Source organism: Alternaria postmessia (genome assembly GCF_024291825.1).
Source record: "Alternaria postmessia strain BMP 2775 chromosome Unknown scaffold_49, whole genome shotgun sequence".
NCBI classification, from domain to species: domain Eukaryota; kingdom Fungi; phylum Ascomycota; class Dothideomycetes; order Pleosporales; family Pleosporaceae; genus Alternaria; species Alternaria postmessia.
The window spans coordinates 126,117-148,189 of NW_026260122.1; the positions used below are offsets into that span (position 1 = coordinate 126,117).

Here is a 22,073-nt window from a genome sequence, read left to right on the forward strand (position 1 = left end):
TCAAAGTAGAACAGGAGCCTTTCTTTTGTTTTGTGCGGCATGAGCACACTCTTTTCTCCATGCAAAGCAGGGTCAACGTGACGATCGCAAGCTTGGACGCTGAAGCGGCTCGGGTTGGGGGGTCAGACTTTGCCCACCTGCATTCGCGTTCTGTTGTGCTTACTATACAGTTAACGTGACGGCGGTGCATACTGCGTACATTCATATCAGGATGTGCAAGGAAAGGATGGAATAGTATCATTCATTATCATTCCCCGTGTTGTCACATGGCATGGAGCTCTCTAAATGATGTTGAATGCTTTCTTGAGACGTGGGCGAGACAGAAGCTGGGCCAATAGACGTAAGAGACAGCAGTGGCGGCTTCTAGTCGAGCGCGAAGCAGCGCGTCGCCTGAGGCATGCGTGGCGGCTGAAGGGCGTCGGGCTCTCCACGGAAGGGTGTGTGTTCACAACTCCGCGGTGCTCTGTCAGATGCGCAAGCACACTGCTTGCCGGTGAAGCAAGCGTCACATGTTGCAACAGTGAGCAACGAGGCTGTTGTTTCTCGTCCCCTTATGTCAAGGCGTGATCAAATAGATGGATGGGTCTTGCCAGGGCAGAGCCAGCTCAGAGTTTGGCGCCCGCCCGTACCGGCGTACTATGGTACCCAACCTGCAACGGATCTGCCGTCTGGGGGCGGAGCAATTTCCAAGGACGCGCCAATCGAAAAGCTGGTACCAGCATAATGCCCTGTCTTCCAGATCATGTGTGCACTGTGATTTGCCTGAAGCTAAAATTCAATTTCGAAGTGGAAGGGGAATTACACAGAGTTGTGAAAAACATGAGCGATTTGGCGCTGGGCTGAAGCTGGAAGCACGTGTCTACTCTACCCACGTCATCGGTTGAGCCTCGGGACGTCGGGGTTTTGCGCCAACCCCGCTTCACTCGTTAGCTTCCCGAGAACAACTTCAATCACCCAAGACCAAGATGCATTCTTCTAGATGAAAGCACATGGAAACAGTGATGCGTGCTGTCTGCCTCTGTTGCACCTGGCCAACTGTCCCGTTGAGGACGAGAATCCAGTGTGGCTGTCTTGCCCACAAGTATGGGGCCACAATCCCTGCGAGCCGCTAGTGAGCTTAGCGTGTCGGCGGGTCATCGAATTATAGGCGTCGCCGACCGCTCCTTCCTGAGCTCTTTCGCGCCTTCCAATCATCTGGTCCTCCTCCCCAGAGCATTTTAGCACGATCATTCTACGCATCTTCAACGCGTCCGGGGCTCCAGCAAGCACAACTATACAACAAGACATATAAGAAATACACAAAACTCTCTCTCTACCCTGCGCTTGCGCTCAAAGGTTCCGTCCTGCATCAGTTGGCTCGCGTCTGGTCGTCAAGTCAAGAAGATCGGCCTGTAACCTCGACTCGCAAATCTCCCCAACCACAGACCGTGGAGCAATAGATCACGGGATCGCATTTTGCTGCAGACCGCAACACCCATTGGTAAGTCAACCCCATCCTCGCGCCCTGATCTGCACACGCGTGCTCGTTGCGCCTATCGTCGCGATGTTCGTTTTGCTTGTACGCCAGCGGCTCTAAATCGCATTCGCTTCCACTTCATCATGGAGACATCTTGAAGGAAGGCGCATCCATTCAGACACGGCCATTGTCGTCGCAGCGCCATACCACGTCCCTTCGACATGACGCGCTGTTGCCTCTCTGGTTTTTCTTTACGAGCAGACCGCATGCTCTGACACTACGCGTGCGCTTCACATGTTCAAGGGCTGACGTCGCATTAGTTCCGCAACACACAGCCCACCAAGCCTCTTTGTATCGCGCTCTCTGCCCGCTACTTGGACCACGCTGCTGTCACCTGCGCAACGACAATATACATTTGTCCGCTCGCTGGTCGCCCTAGGCTTCAAAGCCGAAAGGTATCTAAGCCTACTTGTCATCTCGACGGCGCAGCAACCGACAATACGCGCTGCTACTGATCAAGGTAAGTGTCCACCGTCATGCATATGCACGTTGCACCCTTGACTGCCAATGTGCCAACGCATCGCCCGCCCAGCCAGCACATGCCAACTTCGACATCATTAGCTGACAGTACTCCTAACTGTGTAGACAGTCCTCATCTTCATTTCTAACTGGTGAATACCCGCAACGACTATTCCCCACTACGGCGCGGCCCTCTAGAGTGCAGTTTCACCCTCGACAAAACGCTTTACCACTTGTAAACGCGCACTGCCCTCTCGGCGCCCAATCGCAATCTTCGCGCCTCCAAACTCAAGGCTCCAGCCGTGCGCTCTAGCGAAGTCGCCTCAACTAAGCGTGGCCACTGACAACACATCGAGAGCTGACCCTGCCCTGAACGCGACCCAGCCTACCTGCGCTACGCGCCTACTGTAATCCTCCCACTATCTCGTCTCTAACCACCAAACAAGCCAACGTTGGAGACATCTTCACCATGACCGACTACGCCCAATTTTCGCAATCCCATCATGGGCCAGCACCCACCCAGCAGCAGATGCAACAGTTCGGTCAACAATCCTCTCCAATCCTCCCCTCTCAGGGTTACAACCATGGCGGTGCGCCACACCCTCAACACCACCAGCAAATGGGGTTTCCGCAACAACAAGCGTACATGGCCGCTGGCATGCAGAACCCTTACATGGCATCTCAACAGGCACAGCACCAGCAGGCTGCAGCGTTAGCCACGGCCGCTGCTGCTGGTCCGGCTGGATACTATGACCAGAATGCTATTCCCGGTCAACTCGCACAGGACCCGCGCGCATCTCCACGTATGTCGGTGTCTCAGATGAAGGGCGACGGACGCGTAGCTCCTCGATCTCCGACCAATGTCTCCAATGCGATGAACAGTGCGCTTCCATCTCAAGTGATGACGCCGACTCAGATGCAACAACAACGACGTATGAGCACGCAGATCAGCAGCCCCGCAATGCAGCAACCCCAGCCTGTAATGAACCACGGCGGGCCCAGGCCTTCAGTCCCTCCAATGACCCAGCAACCCCAACACCAACAGTCACCAGAGCTCGTCGCCGGAGGAGCGCAGCCTGAGGAGGCGCCGCTCTACGTGAATGCTAAACAGTTCCATCGCATCTTGAAGAGACGTCTCGCGAGGCAAAAGCTTGAGGATGCGCTGAGGTTGACGTCCAAGGGACGAAAGCCATACCTGCATGAGTCCAGACACAATCACGCCATGCGCCGTCCCCGTGGTCCAGGTGGTCGCTTCTTGACGGCAGAAGAGGTGGCTGCAATGGACAATGCGGCTGCAAAAGGCGAGGGTGAAGATGGCAACAAGGAGAACGCATCCATGCCTTCCAAGCCCGCCAGCTCTGGGCCAAAGCGCAAGGCATCCGCGACGCAGCTCAAGGGAACACCAACTATCAAGAAGAACAAGGCGGGTGCTGTGCAGCGTCACAGCACAAGTGAAGAGGACGAAGAAGAGGACGACGATGATGTTGAAGACGAGGGCTAGATTCCCATCGCCGCCAACATCTCATGTTCCTTCTACGATTCGACTTCTACACCTCTTTAATTTCGACATCTGATATTCTTGACAGTTCCTTTCGGGAGCTCCCCTTCATTTCACGACTTACGAAGCGAGTGCTTTTGGGAAATCCGGTTGGCTTATGCATTTTACCCCTGTTGTCAGTCATGGACGCTTTCACACACAAATTGTCTTAGCTAGGGACTGGGTGGGATTGGGTCACACACACACGGTAGGGCGGTCGGAGCATACGGCACTCACTCGGACGTTGGGAGTTATGTTGTTGCTTTCTATTCCTGTCTGCAGATGTGTGGACTATCATTTTTTACTTCTGTTATCTTCTTGTTTTATCTGTTACGATCAAATACCCACACTCGCTATCTAGCTTGGCGAGAATACCCAACCACTGGCCTGGAGTGCCAGTGGCTACAATAGAAAGGGTCCTCCTTCATCGGACGAAAATCAATACCATTCCACTTACTCGAGAGGAGCTCTTCCAGTACCGACTGTTGTCTCTTGATGTTCAATATTCAAAGCTGTGTGCGATATAGGCCACTCCCGCCTTCAGGGTAAAGCGTCGTACTAGCTCGTGTATAACTTGACGCGATTGTTTATTTGATGTATCACATTGTGCGTGAAACCAAGCTGTCAGAAGCACGATGTTCCCACTGCTGAGGATCGTGATTTGTACCAAAACCGCACGTCGGAGTTGCACTTGTCTTCCCGTATGTTGGTCTCATCTCTCCGATCTTTCAGCCTCGTGCCTCACTGTGAAGGGACTTGTGACATGCTTAATCACATTTGCGACTGGCGGATCTATGAGAACCGCGTCACTACGTGAAAGAGAGAAACTAAATATCTTTTTAGAGCAGAGTACTTTCCTACTACAACAAATTATATTAGAGCTATATAAAAATTAATAGAAATCCTAGAAGTCTACAATTCTATTGATCTTTATAATCTCTGTTCTTAGAAGCTAATGTAAGCTGCAAGGTAGAGCTTCTTATCTCTACCTGTTCGGTTTGTCTCTTGTGTAGGGTGGCGTGCAGATCTCCACAGTAGTGGATTGGTCATTGCTAAGTAATTCGTTGCGGAATTGGTGTGCGGAACCGCGCCTCGGTAAGTAACCGGAGATCTGCACCTGAGAAGTGCGGAGCTTCTGCAGGCCGGATATGTACACCAATTTCGAGTGTGCTACGATAAGCATTGTTCTGGCTACTTCCATGTACGACCTACATGATGAATTCTTCGTCGTGCAGACCTGCCACCCCTCATTCATCACAACCGCAAAAACATGACGAAGAGCGCAGCCAGCCAACACTCGGCGGATGAGTCAATCCGAGAAGTACAGGACGATACGTATGATGAGTCCGACGACCAAGAAAGAGATAGGATCGAAGAAGAGTGGCGCAACAGCATTCGCATGAAGGTTGACCTTCGACTTTGCAGCATCGCAGGTATCTTGTGCTCGCTCAATCTACTCGACAGTGGCGTGATATCCAGCGCATCCGTTACGTCGATGCTCAGCGACCTAGAACTGGACATCGGTAACAGATACTCGGTCTCTATCTTCATCTTCACAATTGCAAGCATTGCTTTCCAGTTGCCGTCAACAATTGCTGTGCGCACTTTTGGTCCGCGTATCTGGTTCGCCTTGATCACTTTCTGTTTCGGCATCATTACACTGTGCACGGCTTTCGTACAGACATGGCGGCAAATGATTGCACTTCGCATCCTACTTGGTATCGCCATGTCGGGTATCTACCCCGGATTGACGTATCTCATCTCGACGTGGTACACGCGGAAAGAGCAACAGCTTCGCTTTGCCCTGATGCAGAGTGGAGAAGTCATTGTCTTGGCAACGGGCGGTATCGTCAACTTCGGGCTCAACCAGCTTGATGGCCAATATCTCAAGGGATGGCAATGGATGTTCGTCGTGCAAGGGAGCATCACTGCGTTCTTTGGCATCTTGACCTATTGGTGGATGGTCGACTTTCCCGAGCACGCGCAGAACTCTTTCTACTTCCTCACGCCCCACGAGAGCGCGTTGGCATCTTCTCGCATTCAAAAGGACCGAGGCGATGTCAAGCCTGACGACTTTGCTTGGTCCAAAGTCTTTGTTCACGCCAAAGATGCAAAAGTCTACGGATTCTGCATCCTTTACTTCCTGCAGAACCTTGTCTCGACGTCGCTCTCCTACTTCTTGCCCATCATTCTGCAAGGCGGAATGGGCTTCTCTTCTGATAAATCGATCTTGCTCTCTGCGCCGCCTTATTACTACGCGGTTCTCCCCGCCATCTTGTCCTCGATCATCGGCGACAAGTTTCAGCTAAGAGGGCCAATCATAGTTTTCAACTGCGTCTCTCTAATTATCGGGTTTTGCATGCTGGGCTTCTCAGACCAAGTCACAGTGAGATATATCGGCACCTATCTTGCGACTGGAGCATACGTGGCGAACTGGGCTGCCATGGCGACTTATCAAGCGAACAATATCTGCGGCCAGTGGAAGAGGGTGTTCACGGCCGCGATGGTCACAGCCTTCAACGGAGCAGGAGGTATTGCTGGAAGCTTCATTGTCAGACAACCGGAGAGTCCGAGGTATATGACGGCGATTTGGGTGAGCATAGGGAGCCACATTTTGATCATCGGACTAGTTGGTGTGTTCTCGGTGTTCTTCTACATTTCGAACAAGCGGCAGACTAGGGGAAAGCGACTATTGGAAGGGACGGAGGGTTTCAAATTCACCTATTAGGCGAAGAGCGTAGAGGAGAATGCGGTTGACCTAAGGCAGACCCTGAGAAAAATCTACTCTACCAGTATTCCCAAGTCGCATTACAGTGCCGCCTAGTTCTGACCATGCTTACGTATGCCCTGTGCAATTGGGCACCATTCCGCGTCAATGAGTCCAGACAGGTGAGTCGTGAGGGAGCAACGTACCCAGGCAACAACAGAAACATGTGAGCTTGTCATGCACAAAGTGGTTCGCCGACATGCTTGACCAGTCACAGGAACATGGGATGAAAGCGGGTTGACGTCGGTGTGGGGACCGTCTGGGACAAGGCAGATTGGCTCGTGCTGAGTCGCTCACAAGCATCGTCGACCCAACTCCCATCTGTCTCACCACTCCCGGCTGCTACAGCACGAGCATCCCCGCAGTCCCGGTTATCGAGCGCTCCTAGCAAGTTATCCTATTCGAACCCCTCTGTTTTCTGCTTCTCCAGCTGCTGGCCGCCGATTTGGTAGCGTCAAGCAGCTTCCCCCTGTCCAGCTGGCCCCTCGAACGGCAACAGCACCCCCGTGGCCCTCCGCCGAGCTTATGCGCATCGGCACAGGCTGTACATAGATTTCACAACCTATTCCGACACGCCGTACACACGTTCTGAGTCCGCGCCGCCCTCGTAGCCGCCACAATGGTGTTCCTAGGCATATACCGCGCCATCTACGACTATGAGCCCCAGAGCAGCAATGAGATCGCCCTTGACGAGGGCGACATCTTGATGGTCCTGGAGAAGTCGACGATTGACGCCTGGTGGAAAGCGAAGAAGAAGGGACGCGATGGAGACGATGAAGAGCCCGAGGGCTTGATTCCGAACAACTATATTGAAGAGGTATGCTGCGCCTCGTCCACAGCACAGAGCCCAGCTTGGGTCGCAAAGCTATACCACACACAACACCACCGTTTGTAAAGATTCCTGTAGTCTGGAGACTGACAATGTTTACAGGCCGCACCCATCGCCCGCGCCAAAGCCCTATTCGATTACGACCGCCAGACAGACGAAGAGCTCTCTTTCAAGGAAGATGCCATTCTAGACGTTTACGACACCACAGATCCCGACTGGACACTGGTCGGAGTCGAAAGCGACTATGGCTTTGCGCCTGCGAATTACATCGAGCTTACCGAAGACGATGCGGCAGCACCAGCAGCACCAGCAGCACCAGCAGTGGCATCTCCAGCGCTGCCAAGTCGCCCGCCAATGCCGGCAGCGAGGGACTCTTTTGACGACGACCAGCCGCCTACTCCTGACACTCCCCCAACGCAGAGTCCCGCTGCCGCCCTGGCTGGCATTATACAGAAGAAGTCGCAAGAGGCAGCTCCGCGATCGACCATCTCACCCCCACCTAATGTAACCGCGCCTCCAAAACAACAACGACGCGTGCAATTTACCCCGGAAGAGTCGGACGAAGAAGCGCCACCGCCTCGTCTTCCCACGCGGCCCGAATCCGAAATACACTCGCCCCCACCGACTCAATACACGCATGCGCGGTCCCCATCACCTCCGGTCAGATCGCCTCCACCCCGGAGCGTCACATTTGACCAGTATGATCCTCCAAGTAGGGACGAGCAGCCCGCGACGCCCATGTCCGGCTCTGGATATCATCTGTATAACATCTACGAGTACATCACGCAGCCAGGCAAGAATAAGAAAATGCCAATCACGCTGGGCGTCAACATCCCGAAAGGAATGATTATGATTGCGCCCGAGAAGTCGCGCGATGGACCACAACAGGAGTGGAGCGCAGATAAGATGGAGTACTACTCACAAGAGGGCAAGCACATATTCATGGAGCTGAAACAGCCAAGCAAGAGCGTTGATTTTCATTGCGGCGCTAAAGACACTGCATCTGAGATAATGCTGGCTCTTGGTGAGCTTGCCGGAGCCGCTAAGAGCGCAGGACTGCGCGAGGTGATAGCTGCTGGCTCCGGAAATTCTAATGTGCAGAAGAAGGGTGTCATGCTATTCGACTTCATGGCACAGGGCGATGACGAGGTTACCGTCGGTCTTGGCGATGAGATCTTGGTTATCGACGATTCTGCCAGTGATGAGTGGTGGAAAGTCAGGCGGCTCAAGAATGGCAAAGAGGGTGTCGTACCAGCTAACTACGTTGAAATTACAGAAACCGTCCCCATACATGCTCCTGCAGCCGCCATGGCTCGATCGGGAACCAACGCTGGCCGATCCATCGTCGAACAGAATAGGCGGGAGGAAGAGGAGCTTGCTCGCCAGGCCTCAAGACGGAAGAGGCCAGAAAGTGAGGCAAGGAACGATCAGGTAGGCCCTGGCCTGCACTTGCCTTCGCGTAACTCTAGTCTCATGCAAACAAATGTTGACCATCGTCGTACTTCACAGAGATCATCAAGCAAGCGCGAAAGCTCCGCAAAAGACTCGAGTTCGAAGTCCTCGTCTAAGCCAAGTCAGTATACAACAATTTCACTACTTGAGTTTCTTGATCTGTCTCTTACAAAGGGGTCTGCGCCTTCGGTGGACGCTGGACATCTACCTAGTGGGACACAAAAGCACGCAATATGTGCGAGGAGAGATGCTAATTGAATTTGTTAGATGCTGCCAAAGTACGCACTTGGACCGACCGCTCTGGATCATTCAAGGTTGAGGCAGAGTTTATCCTGATCAAGGATGGCAAAATTCACCTACACAAAGTCAATGGCGTCAAGATCGCTGTACCGGTCACAAAGATGTCCGTAGAGGACCTCGAATATGTAGAACGCGTTACAGGAGAGTCTCTGGATGACGACAAGCCTTTGTCGGATCTGAAGAGGAGAAGCATGCAACAGCCTCGCGCAAAGGACTCTGGTCCAACCGGCATTTCTGTCGAGAGGAAGCCAGAGTACGATTGGTTTGACTTTTTCCTCAAGTGCGGTGTTAACCCCCAGATCTGTGAACGCTACGCTAGGGCATTTACCAAGGACGAAATGACAGAAGAAAACATACCAGATATTACTCCTGGGCTTCTGCGTACGTTGGGTCTCAAGGAAGGTGACATTCTCCGTGTCACCAAGCACTTGGACGCACAGTTCGGAAGGGATAAGCGAAATGCTGAAGATGGAGGAGAGGGAGCTTCTGGTGGCCTGTTCTCCGGCCCAGGAGGTGCACTGAGAAACAACACTCGTAAAGGACGTCCTGCACCGCCTGTTGAAACAAACGATGTCGTTGACCCGAAAGCGTTTGAGCCAAAGTCCGATGACACAGTCAAGAAGCCCGCAGATGGTACCCCGACACCGCTGGCGTCCGCACCCACTCCTGACAAGACTGCAAATGGATTTGACGATAATGCATGGGATGTCAAGCCATCAAAATCTGCGTCCACCCCTGCGCCAGCAGCATCTCCGCCAGCAGCACAAGCACCTGCAGCGAAACCACCCCAGCTGACCGGATCTATGAACGATTTGTCTCTCTTGGATATGCCTGCGCTCAAGCCTGATGAGATTGCTCAGCCAACACCTCCCGCTCCGGCACCCCAGCCAACGCAAGCGCCTGTTCAACAGCCTCCCGCTCCCGCTCAGCAGCCACAACCGACCGGCGCTACCCCTACCCTATTTGAACAGGTTGCGGCTATTAAGGCTCTTACCCAGCCTCAAAACATGGCTCCACCGCGTATGCGGCCACAAGCTCCTCAACAGCAAAACACTGGTGGTCTCATTGCTCCACCACCGCAGCGGTCTTCCTCTGCCCCTATGAATCCGCAACAAAGTGCTTTTGGCCCTCCACCACCTCTACAACCTCAGCTCACAGGCTACAACCCAAACATGATGGGCCAGAACTCCGGACAGGGCATGCCACCGATGCAACAGCAAATGACAGGCTTCCCACAGCAGAATGGCGGTTATGGGTTCCAGCAAAACGGCATGATGCCGCAACCCACAGGCTACAACTCCATGTCTCCACCCCAGCAACAGCCTATGCAGACTGGGTTTGCACAATACCAACAACAGCAGCCAACCGGTTTCCAGCAGCCCATGCAAACTGGCTTCCAACAGCAGCCCCACTTCACCCAGGGCTTCGGGAATGGCAGTCCCTTTGCCGACCCACCACGCGCACCGTTCCAGCCCCTCCAGGCTCAGCCCACTGGTTACAACTCGTTCCAACCATCCCCGCTTAACCCACAGGCGACTGGCGTCAACCGCTTCTTACCCCCGGCCCTTGCGCCACAGCCAACCGGTTACCAAAGCACTCCGCCTCTTCCTCCCATGCCGCCAATGCCTTCGATGCCTACGGCTCAGCCTTTGGTGCCACAGAAGACCGGTCCACCTCCAAGCATCAAGTTTGGTGTACAGCCCGCAAAGAAGCTTACGCCTCAGCCGACCGGGAGGGCGAACCTTGCCAATGCCAGTAAGTCTCTTAAACTGTTTTGTGTAATCACTTTCTAACCATCGATCAGCTCCCCAAAATCCTTTCGGTTTCTAATTCCACTTGCGATGGTTGTTCGCTCTTTTCGTACCCCTTTGCTTACTTACGGGGCATCCGCTTAATTACCCTACCACCATATGTATATGTACATAAGTTCTGTGATACTTGTTTGTTGTTCGGAGGTGTGGATTCGCAAGGCCCGATAGCATTCTTCATCACTTCACATAGCACTTACTTGCATTCAACACCCCCAATTACATGCAATCCGGCGTCTTTGCTGTTCTTTTTTCTGCTTTACACAGCCATTGCTTTGATTTGGGTATGCTGGTAGGCCCGATGTTGATTGTTACGGAAAATCAGCATGCGCCACTTTATCGGCCCTTTAATTACATGTCTAGAATGGGGCTGAGATGCGTGGTATGATGGCTCAGCTACGGAGATGGTCGGACCTACGTAGCTTGTAAAACAGAGATAGTCCAAACCTAGATGTGCTTCTAGACAATGTGACATGCTCAGAGCAACTGCACAAAGCGTATGTCATAAGTGCGGGATAGATTCACCCCTGTTCTCGAGCTGTGGTTCACCCCTTCGCTCGAAACAGATGCGAGACCAAGCCTTTGCCAAGTAAAGCTTAGCCCAACACATCAATTGCATGAGCACCCCTGCTGTGGCTGGCTGGCCGATCCGATGTCGTATCCACACAAAACCGCGCACGCGTTCGTGGCTCTGCTTGTCAAGTGTTGCAACTCAAGATAGAGCGTCGTAAATGTACATCGGCCAGATGCATCAGTGTTAAGGGCTTCGTCATCGTGCAGCCAACCCAAAAAATGCCCGATGTCGCGCTGTCAAAAAGCATGACAAGCAGGTGTGGCGATGACGAAAGCACACCAAGCTTCCTTCGTACCCCGGCTTATTTGCGCCAATAGTTGGGCCCACTGCGAATGTGGCTCATGCTAACTAGCGTAATAGACCGGCTGGGCCGAGTGATGCATGTCCGCGTGAGTGAGTGAGAGGATGCGCGCGTTTTAAAGGCGGCGCATCCCCTCGCTCCCAGTGGAAGGGTCCACTGTATTTCCTCCAGCCTTACGTTGCCTTAATCCTACCTTCACTCTCAACGCCCTACCTCGCAAGGGCTGCTATCGTCTTCACAAGCGAGAATCAAGATTCTGGTGGTTCCTCGGCGAAAGCTTGGTATCAGACTTGGTTGCGCGACACCTGATTACTACCGGTTGCTGCCTCATCCTACGTACATCACCGGCGAACAAACGGATCGCGAACGCATAACATCAAGCCGAACGCGACTCTCAATCCACACATTCTAGGAAATCGGTTTAATAAACATGTCGAACCAAGGCTACTACCAAGGCGGTCCTCAGTACCCACAACAAAGGTACGTTGTTTCCTACCCCAAATCGACAACTCGCACCTGTGTCGCAAAGTCATGCACACTTGATTCTTTTCCCAATATCCAAAACATCTTACTTGGTGGAAGATGCTAACGCCATTCTCACAGCTACGGCCCCCCAGGCGGCCAAGGCTACGGTCAACCACAATATGGCGCTCCACCACCACAGCAACAAATGTACTACGGCCCTCCGCAAGGACAGTATCAACAGGGCCCGCCACCCAAACAGAAGAAGGACAGGGGTTGTTTGACAGCTTGGTAAGTTGGTACCGTACACAATTAAAGAACAAGGAACTGCAACTAACAGAAGATTAGTCTGGCAACACTTTGCTGTTGTTTCGTTTGCGAGGAGGGATGCGAGTGCTGTGCTGATTGCTGCGAGTGTGCGGCAGAGTGCTGCTAGACAGTAGGAATGATAATGAGGAGTGGCATAGGGGCACTGAGCGACTATCGGGTATTGAGAACATGGTGTCAGCACATGTCGGTCATGCGGCTGAGTTTTGGCGAGACGTGAGTCGGCTCACATGTTCATGATTGGCTTTCTGTTTCTTTGAGTATACCTGACCACTTCCGGTTTCTTTTTACAATGTTCAATCCATGGCCTTTTTGTTTCTCGTAACAAAAGCAGTGCATGCTTCTTCATCCATCGATCCGGAGCCGACTTTCTTGTCTAGCCAACTTTGATGCATTCATGGTCTTGTTGGCTTGGCCTGTAGAGTTTTGAAGAGGGAGAAACACACGTTTGACACTCAGTGAGCTCACGTTTGCATGTCCTGTAACCTTGTTCTTCTGAATAGGGCTTCTGGTTTTGGAAGTCGAAGTGATATAGTAAAGAAGCTGCAAGACGAAGGCTCATATACGTGCCGTCAGAGGCTTTCGTATGTGCTGTTTCCGCAAGCATCTTAATGCAAAGTCACTAAAACGTAAGCCCGCATAGCCTTTTATGTTCCCCACTGGAAGGTCATCGTACAAGGATTTCAAAGTGATATCATAGGTGTCTATCCATCAGCAAGGGCAAGAGGCCAACCCGATCTCAATGCCTACTTGCACAATAGCCACAAGATTCCCGATCGCAAGCTTTTTGCACGCACCCATCGTCACTTCTTAATCACCAGCAACACCTTATACATCCTTCCAACTCCGACTTGTCACCCTGTCTCTTGCATCCGATCTTTGGCCTCTTCCCATATCTCGATACTCTCTCGCGAGCCCACCCCTCTCGCTGCCTTGATCAATCATTCTCATGGTTCTTCTCTCTTCCACAAACGTAGCAGGCTGCCCGTCTTCATCGATACCCTTCCAGCTTCTAACTTCAGTGATCTCTCCAGAGTGCGCGCTCTCCGAATCCGTGTTATCTTCCTCCTGTCTTCGGCAGTTAGATGGCGGGGTCACATGCCCGGTACGCTCGAGGGCTCGTGTGCGGGTAACGTGACGATATAGTGGCTGTGGTGGACGCTCGGGCGATGGAGAGGAGGGTGGTGCATGTGGTGTATGGCGAGCGGTTAGAGGAGAAGTACGCCGGAAGCGAGTTTCTTCATAGCGTCTAGAAATTGGAGGGGAGGGCGAGAGACGGTGCTGTCGATCGATACGAATCTCCTCTTCGTACTGTTTTCTTGGAGATGGCGATGAGTGGCGAATACGGATCCTTTCAAAATCCTGAGTTGGTGACTCAGGCGGAGGGCCATCGACAACTCGGTGCCGAGAATACTCCCGATAGTGATTGTAGTTGTCGTCGCTTGCCATTCGCGTATCTAAATACCTTGGTCTGCCTCTTGATTCAAGTACCGGCTCCTCTTGCCTTCCTCCTTCACCAAAATGGACATGTGGCCCTTTCACTTCGACATGCATTCTCTCTTGGCTTTCGCGCACTGTGTCCTTCCTCCGGTAAGAGGTCTCGCGATCGGTGCCTATAGGTTTCAGAATACTCCGACTAGGCGATTCTAGACGACGACGCGGCACAGAGTCAGCGTTGCTCGAAGTTTCATCTGACAATTTCACAGAACTACGACGCTCTCGAACGATCGACCGGTACGGCCTTGGATGAGATATAAGGCGAGCTTCCGCTTCCTCGCTCCGCCCCTCAGTACGAAAGCTGACTCGAACGGGAGATCTACTTTGACTCCTAGGCCTGCGTTCTTGCGACTCAGTCCGATACATGACTCTCGTGGATCTCGTCTGAGGCGGAGGGGACGGACTGAGCTCGACGATCCTGGAACTCGCTCGGCGTGAGGAGCTTCTGTCAATCTTCCTATAGGAATGAGTATGGACAATATCTGGTGGAGGCCATACCTCATCGGATTTTGAGACACGACTGGGGAGTGGCGCAGGCGGCGCAGAGTATACTTGATCTGACTGTGTTGCCCTTGAGCGAATAATGTCAGGCGGGAGCCAGGCTTCTCTAGCATACCTTGACGAACGACGGGGACTCAACGAAAAAGTGTGTGTTCTCCGCTCAGTTCTGGATTCCTCTCGAGATCGTTGGAGAGCTCGTAGGCCCAGGTATGCTTGACTAGATTCACGTCTAATCACGCGTGGGCGACTGGGAGAGTAACGCGCAAAATAGGTTTCCTCTCTGCTTCGCCTCCGACCCCTGCGCTCATCATGTTCGATGTCGATATGGACACACTCTCCAGGCCACTCGCATGGCACATCGGCCGTACACTTTCGGATGTGTGTGTATCTGCTGGTTGAGCGGTAGGAGCTCTTGAGCTTCTTCTCGCATCGTCGGCAGAGTGTGGGAACCATAGGCTTGCCAGGGAGGACCGGGTTACTGCGATGGAAGCCTGCGGAGCGCATTTGGCCGCAGTGACTACAGGTGTGACAGAGCATAACTGGTACAGCCACTTCCTCGACCTGCGGTGGTGGTGCCGCAGTTGCCTGGGATTGACCATATCGTTGGTAGTGATATCGTTCGCTTGTCTGCTGTGATCTTGACTCCATATTATCCTGCTGCATATTCCGTGACGATGGCACCATGGCGCTCGTAAGTGGAGCCATTCGCTGACGATCTATATCAGAATTCTGGTTGTTATACTGCCAGTCGGGGTTATATCCTAGTGGAGGCGGGGGCTGAGGGTTATAGTTCCTTGGTAACTGAGCATATCCTAATGGACCAGCTGTTGAAATCTGTTGTTGACCCTGTTGCTGTGTCTGCGGATCTAAAAGCGGCGCTGGGCGCTGTGGGATTCCGGTCTGACTGTAGGTGCCTTGGCCGCATCCAGCCTGCGGATAGCCTCCCTGATATCCTGGAAACGAAGCGACGGAAGAGGAGGCTGCCGGTGGGGGTGTTGGTGCCGCGGGAGGTATTCCAAGGCCTGGAAATTGCTATAAAGATGTAAGCTGTAGTCTGTCGATTGGCGAATCACGCGAGAGACCGGACAAGACAGTCCGATTTCAAGCACTCCTGTATCTCATTGTTAGCCAACCTGTAGTCTCTGGGAACCGTGACGCACTCACACACTGAAAAGATACGAGTTGGCTGGCTGGGCGAAGGAACCCGGGTACTGAGGAATTGGCTGACCTTGGTTTTGGTCTTGTCCGTTGCTGCCACTGCCACTGCCACTGCCGCCAGTGCGGCCCATGTACGACTCAAAGGCCCTTCTCTGCTCTTCATTGGCCATTGTGTGGTTGTGGTAGGTGCGGACGTGCGACTGGACGTGTAGGAGGAAGGCCGAAGAGCGGCGCTGATTATCGAAGCCACGTGGGCGCCGAGGGAGAGAGGTGCAAATAGGTGTCAAGAGGAAAGAGCGACAGGAAGAAAGGTGGGGCAAACTGAAGATGGACTCAGAGGACTGTAGAAAATCATGTCGCCACGAGCGGTGAACGGGATGTCAAAGTGAAGGAGGGTCGCGTGACCGCAATCCATACCCATCGTATACAGTCGTCGTACTCGAGCCGTGTCGCCAGCCACGGTATCTATGCATTCTTGCCGTAACTCACCTCATGGATGCCTGCAATGGGAGCTAATATTCTTTTATTTCTTCCCAGACGCCCGCCTGCGAACAATGCCAGTATGGCTTATTTTGTACAAATGCTACAAATCTCTAGCAAGATCGTCATATACCTGGAAATCTACTCTACTCTCAAGACCCTAGGTCCCTTTCTCTTGGTGGACCTCTTCTTCTTGTGGCCCTTGTCAAACGACACGGCGCTTTGGTGATCGCGGCCAAAGTTGTCGAGATCCTTGACCTTGTAGATCCTAATGATCCAGTTCTCGCTGGTAAAGGCCTCCTCGATGGTGCTGAGCTCGGGGCCCTGTGCAGGGAGACGCGCGTTACGAACACGATCCTGGGCCTGTCCAGCGGGGAACAGTGCGTTGTAGTTGTAGTACGACATCTTGTACCTGGTAACGTTGTTAGTGGCTGCTATGGCTGGCTGGAACTAGATCACTTACATCAAGCTGTTCTTCATAGTTTCGGTGGCCTCACCGTCTACGCGGTACTCGCCTCGTGGGGTGAAGAAGTTGCGCTCCTTGACCTCATCAGGCCAGATACCCTCAGCGATCCTGACCATCCAGAGGAACTTGTTGATGTCATCACCAGAGTAGCCTAGAAGACCACCAAAGACCACCAAAACGTAGTCAACCTCGTGCTGGCGCATGATGGGGTAGCTGACTTCCTCCCTGGAGCTCATAGCCTTACCAACGGTAGCAATGTGCGTGTTGTTCCAGGTGTTGTTGTCGACAAGGGTAGGGCGGTCGGCCATACCGCCAATCTGGTAACCGTAGTCCCACCAAGACATAATCTTGGCGTTCTGGGGGGTGTTCTGCCTAAGCCAGTAGTATGCCTCACGGTAGTCATCGATGATGTGCTGGCTGCCGTCAGGAAGCCTAGATGCGAGCACGACCGAGGGCGAAGAGTAGGCATTGGAAGTGACCCATGTGCAGTGAAGGACGAAGAGCATGAGGTAGATGGCGGAGGCTCCGGCAACGGTAAGCTTGGAGGCGTATGAGTAGATTCCAACGAGCGGGTTGCGCGTGGATCGGAGACCTTCGGGGATCACTGCTGCAGCGGCAACTGAGACAGCATCAGTGCTACCATTCTCAGTAACGGGCTTGGGAGTCTTGACGTCCAGGTAAGTATCGAGGATCTTGGAGAAGGCCATTGCCGATGCTACGCAGACAATGGGAGTCAGAGTAAGCATGAGACGGACCATGACACCAGCGAAGTAGCTGGCAAGCACAGCGTAGATGACGATGAAGACCTGCTCATCGGTCAAAGTCTGGAAGCACAGGTAGACACCTGCGGGGAAGAGCCAGATCATGAAGTTGAGATCGAAGAAGAAGGCAGGCCACGCGGTAGGCTGATGTTCGGAGACAGAGGCAATGATGGGAATGTGGATCTTGGCGTATCCGGTGTCCCAGAGCGAGTAGAAACGGCCTGTCCAGGGCGCGATGACTCCGGAGACAGTCAGAAGCACCAGCCCTCCAACACCGATGACGAAGACACCGAGGACAAGAGCGCGGAGTAGCGTCTGGAACTGCTTTCCGGGAAGTTGTGCGCGAACCCAGTCGACAAAGGCAACCAGCTGGAGGAGGCCAAAGACACCAAGCGCGGACATGTGCTCGCTACTGCGGATAGGCAAGAAACCAACAAAGGGAATCTGCATACTCGCAAGCGTGCCGAGCGCATACCACGATGTGTAGCTAACGTACAACCTCGGGCTGTATCGTCCCATGCAGATCAAGACGAAAACATGCAGAGGCAGCAAGTTGGTAATGAAGACGTATCCACCCCACGCTGACACCATGTATCCGTAGAACAGGGCACTCATTGCACCCCAGAACATTGATCCGTTCTTAACCGCCTTGATCCACAGATAAAAGGTGAAGACCAGCAGGAAGATGGCAATGGCCTCGTTGTCGTAACTTCCCGCAACGGATCGCGAAATGTAACCAGGCGTGATGCCCATGAAGGCTGCGGCGAGCAGACCAGCGGAGGGAGATGGAACCATCTCGGAGGTCAGGAGATAGGTCGCGAGCGCGGTAAGGCCTGAGAAGGCGGGGGCGAGCAGGACACAGATGTTTCGAATGTCAACAGGAAGGCTGATGGCGCGGAGGAAATGGTAGATGACACCGCTGGTGACCATCAGTCCTGGATAGAGAGTACCACCGGTAACTCGCCCAAGAGGATGCCATGTTCCTGTATCCCAAGTTAGTCAATTGCGTCTCGAGGGTGCTGAGGGGGTGTGCGGCCGAGGTGCGCGTACGGTCGTCGAACCAGTCCCAGAAGCTGTAGAAGCCATTCTGTACTAGGTATTTCGTTGCTCGGAAGTTGAACCACGGATCGACTGTGAAGCACAATCAGTCAATTGCTTTGATACTGTTGCATTGCGGTACTGACACTCGTGGATGATGCTCTCAAAGCGGATCACGGAGAACAGACGGCTGCTTACTGCAGCGGCAGCGATGAGGACCAGGATAATCACTCGAAGCAAGCCTCGAGTGTTGCGGCCAGTCGCCTGCTTGAGGAGCTGCCCGTCATCTGCGGCGGCAGCCATGTTTGCAGGAGAAGATAAAGGAAGGTGAGGTTGTTGGTCGCAAGGCCGCGTCACGGAACTTCTCGAGAGCTATGGTTCATGAGCACACGTTTCCAACTCCACGCCTCGGCATTTGGTTTCGCCGACATGCTTTCACCCACCCCTGCAACGTCATCATCATCGCGGGTGAACAATACCACATGTATTTGGGGGGATTTTCTTTCACTTAATCACTGTGACCATATTATTATAAGTTTGATCAACTACTGGTTTAGACTATCTAAAGGGTATCTCGATCTTGGTCACCCATGCGCCATGAGCTACGAACCTCATCCAAAGAAGTCCATCGATTCCATCATAAAAGTCTCATCCTCTTGGAAATTGCAATCAGTGCACAGTTGATGGGGGCAATTGGTACACGCAACGTCAACGACACCACACGGACTTCCGCAAGAACACTGTGATAGTTAGCCAAAGCCGTACTTACCTAATGATGGGCGGCTTACACAGTAGCGGTTCATTATAAGCGTAGTTTGCTTGCGCTTTGGCAGCCGCGGGGCATATGTGTCGTCTTCAACTGACCGTTTCCTCTTACTCGCCTTCACAAAGCCCGGTGGAGGCGGTGGGGATGTCGTCGTCGCATGTGTTGGCATCGGCATCGGCATCGGCGTCGACATACCAGACATGTTGTGTCGACGAAGCTGTGGTCGCGGCTGCGGGGCGTCATCGTCGTCTCCAACAGCATCTACATCACCATCCTTCTCTCTCTCATCCTCATCATCGAAGCGTTCTCGTTTCAACTTCTCTTCAAGCAAGTCCTTTTTCAGTCGGTTCTCCTCAGCACATATCCAATCATCGATGCTTCTCTTCTCCTTCTCGAAGTGATACGCAATATGATCAAACCGCTCATCCCATGCTGCATTGCGCCGTTCTTTGAGCTGCTTTACAACCCCGCATAAACCACACCAGAAAGAGCCTTGACAGTTCTTTCCAATCTTGCTATTGTCTAAGCGCTTTTGGGCTTCCTCGCATGGGGTCTTGTGCTGCGTCTCTAAGTGGTTTCTGAATGCTCCTTCTCGGTGGAGGTGCACACCGCAAACTTCGCCTGTCGGAAGTGTCTCATCGCAACGAAAGGCTTCCTGTTGGAAGTGCTGGCTGTTCTCGTGGCGCTTCCAGTCCGACTTTGCGCCGAATCGTTTGTGGCACTTGGGATATGTGCAGCCATAAGGCCGATCGTGTCGTTTCATGTGTTTGCGCAGATCGCAATCACGAGCGACTGCGAATCCGCAATCGGGGTATGTGCATTTCTTATCGTTGTGAAGCGTGTCTTTGCTGTTGCGACGCTGTCCTGTATTGGAAGGTACTGGGCCTTTGTTCAGAAGCTTCGTTACCATGTCCATTAACACCGCATTCTTCTCCGGCCTCGATTGCTCCGCAGGTCTGTCTTCGCATTCGGCCTGGTCCTTCGCTTTCTGTATCATCTCCAACATGATGCTTTCGAGGTCCACAGGGCTCGGTGAGTGTGACTGTCGCTCAGACTTCTTTTTAAGCTCCTTTTGTTGCTCAGCCTTAGTCTGTGGGGCATTGGATAGTGCAGAACTGGACGAAGACTGTTGAAGTTTGAGGCTGTTTCTTCCAGGTACGCGAGAAGCGGTCTTTGTGGTAAGCAGAGGCTTCTGTATTGGCTGGGAAGACACTCCTGGTGCGTGATATCGAGAGCGTGTGGACTTTTGCATTTTCTGAATACCAGCGTTGTGAGGTGCGGAGGTGGGTCCAGCTCTAGACGACCGAGACAGTGATTGTATGTTTCCCACAGGGTTGGAACTTGGTCCAGACGAGAATGAATGTCTGGCACTCTGTGGCGAAAGGAAGTCCAGCACGGGCGGCATAGTTATGGTCGGACTGACTGAGAAGGGATTCTCCATCCCGGATACTGCGATATCAATGTCCATTGGTGTAACGCTGACCTCCTCCATCGGAGTGTCAGCGTTCTTTGGGTGGCATATTGATCTACCAATGTCAATTTAGCTGGTGCTTTGAGCGGGAAGCAAACGCATTTACCTTTCTATAACATCAAGGACGTTTTCATCTTTGTGCATTCTCTCTACATGCTGCTTAAAGTTGTCTAGACGCGGCCACGTCTTTTCCTTATTTCTGCAGTTCTCTACTGCACATCTGTAAGATTTCTTGTCGATACCCTTTCGATGGAGACTCCTTTGGTGCCTATCGAGGTCATTTGTTGTTGTAAAGCCCTCTATCCGCTTGCAGCCAGGTACCTCACACTTGAAGGGCTTGTCGTGTTTGAGCTTATGTTTCCTGCCATTATCAGTCAGCACATGGTCATCTCGCAATGATGTCGCCTACGCACTTAAACTCTGAGTGACACTTGAGTATCTCTGAACATTGAGGGCAACGATACGCTTTCTTTGACTTGCCACTACGACTGCTGACGAGTGATAGCTGATCCGAAGGCATCCGTGACATTGTAGGAGCTTCGCTAGTGACACACTCGACGTTCATGCCGTCCATATTGGACAGAAAGCTCGCTGGTAGCTCTTGATTGACACAATCGGGGTCATTGCTGATAACGGATCGAGTGTTGTGCGAGAAGTACCCTTCATCGGACGGTGAAGCCTGACTGCCAATGTCAGACTTCGGGCCATATGAGAACCGGAAGTTCGTGTTCACTTGACTTGGCGGGCCGTGAGATCCACTGGACTGTGGATTCCTGAGGTTGAATGGACTCCATGCTGTTTCGGGCATTCGGCTCGCATTTGCATCGTAATAATGAGGAACATAGTTTGGATCGAGGAAAGATGAGTCCTTGGACAGATCGAATCCGATGCCACCGTCTACGGGCGAAAAGCCCTGAGAATAAATCATGTGATTGGAGTCTCTTAGCTGCTGTGTATTTCTTGCAGTGTTTGCAGACCCCGATGAACTGGGCCTCCGAATGCGTACGTCCTGTGCACTCCGTGGCCGTTGAGAGGGCTGCCATGGCTCGGCCGGCACAGTATCGATATGTAAGTCAGGTATTCGTCCATTGTACTGATATCTGGTCGGGGGAAGATTGCTATAGGGTTGTGAATAGCTCCCATTTAGGTTTTGGTGAGACATGTTCGCTATCATGGGTCAGCATCTTTCGGGCTGCCCAAGGCATCAACATGTTATCCACACTCTAATCGACCACAACTGGAACACGAAAGAAGGCACCCGAGTGGCACGAGAAAATTCCCATCAAGCATCAAAAAAAAAGGTATAAGCTGCCTTCCGAAAGGCAACAGCAATACATACCTCGGACTCAACTTTCAGCCTGCTGCAGGATAATAGCCTGACGCCTGTCCCAAGGAACGCAGTACGCAAACCGTTTCAAAGAAAAGGGTGCGCAGGTATGCATTAGTAGATCTCAGCTGCAGCACACCGCCCCAATCTGCTAAGAGTGACAAGCCGGATAGGTGCGTGTAACAGATATGTATGTGAGGTCCTCCGTTTCGTGTCCCTGCGCACGGGCATGCGCTGCCTGGCCGGTGTGAGGATGAGGGAAGGCTCCACACCAAG

At 52.8% G+C, this 22,073-nt stretch overlaps 6 protein-coding genes across 6 annotated transcripts; 3 read left to right on the forward strand and 3 right to left on the reverse strand.

The window, feature by feature from the left end:
- Window positions 1-2,444: 2,444 nt before the first annotated feature.
- Window positions 2,445-3,476, forward strand: J4E82_007362 (uncharacterized protein; the record flags this gene model as incomplete). Its single annotated transcript, XM_051733608.1, has 1 exon — window positions 2,445-3,476. One exon carries the CDS (start codon window positions 2,445-2,447, stop codon window positions 3,474-3,476), a length of 1,032 nt encoding a protein of 343 aa, XP_051586655.1.
- Window positions 3,477-4,782: 1,306 nt separating this feature from the next.
- J4E82_007363 (uncharacterized protein) lies at window positions 4,783-6,240 on the forward strand (the record flags this gene model as incomplete). The annotated part of the gene is made up of 1 exon (XM_051733609.1): window positions 4,783-6,240. One exon carries the CDS (start codon window positions 4,783-4,785, stop codon window positions 6,238-6,240), a length of 1,458 nt encoding a protein of 485 aa, XP_051586656.1.
- A 658-nt stretch (window positions 6,241-6,898) lies between these two features.
- On the forward strand, window positions 6,899-10,690 carry J4E82_007364 (uncharacterized protein; the record flags this gene model as incomplete). The annotated part of the gene is made up of 5 exons (XM_051733610.1): window positions 6,899-7,096; window positions 7,211-8,539; window positions 8,618-8,681; window positions 8,828-10,615; window positions 10,665-10,690. 5 exons carry the CDS (start codon window positions 6,899-6,901, stop codon window positions 10,688-10,690), a joined length of 3,405 nt encoding a protein of 1,134 aa, XP_051586657.1.
- A 4,506-nt stretch (window positions 10,691-15,196) lies between these two features.
- J4E82_007365 (uncharacterized protein) lies at window positions 15,197-15,658 on the reverse strand (the record flags this gene model as incomplete). Its single annotated transcript, XM_051733611.1, has 3 exons — window positions 15,197-15,352; window positions 15,413-15,441; window positions 15,499-15,658. 3 exons carry the CDS (start codon window positions 15,656-15,658, stop codon window positions 15,197-15,199), a joined length of 345 nt encoding a protein of 114 aa, XP_051586658.1.
- A 451-nt stretch (window positions 15,659-16,109) lies between these two features.
- Window positions 16,110-18,536, reverse strand: STT3 (oligosaccharyl transferase stt3 subunit; the record flags this gene model as incomplete). Its single annotated transcript, XM_051733612.1, has 4 exons — window positions 16,110-16,380; window positions 16,432-18,178; window positions 18,246-18,326; window positions 18,380-18,536. The coding sequence occupies 4 exons, from the start codon at window positions 18,534-18,536 to the stop codon at window positions 16,110-16,112; spliced, it is 2,256 nt and encodes a 751-aa protein (XP_051586659.1).
- Window positions 18,537-18,844: 308 nt separating this feature from the next.
- On the reverse strand, window positions 18,845-21,398 carry J4E82_007367 (uncharacterized protein; the record flags this gene model as incomplete). Its single annotated transcript, XM_051733613.1, has 4 exons — window positions 18,845-18,973; window positions 19,022-20,525; window positions 20,577-20,831; window positions 20,884-21,398. The coding sequence occupies 4 exons, from the start codon at window positions 21,396-21,398 to the stop codon at window positions 18,845-18,847; spliced, it is 2,403 nt and encodes an 800-aa protein (XP_051586660.1).
- Window positions 21,399-22,073: the final 675 nt, after the last annotated feature.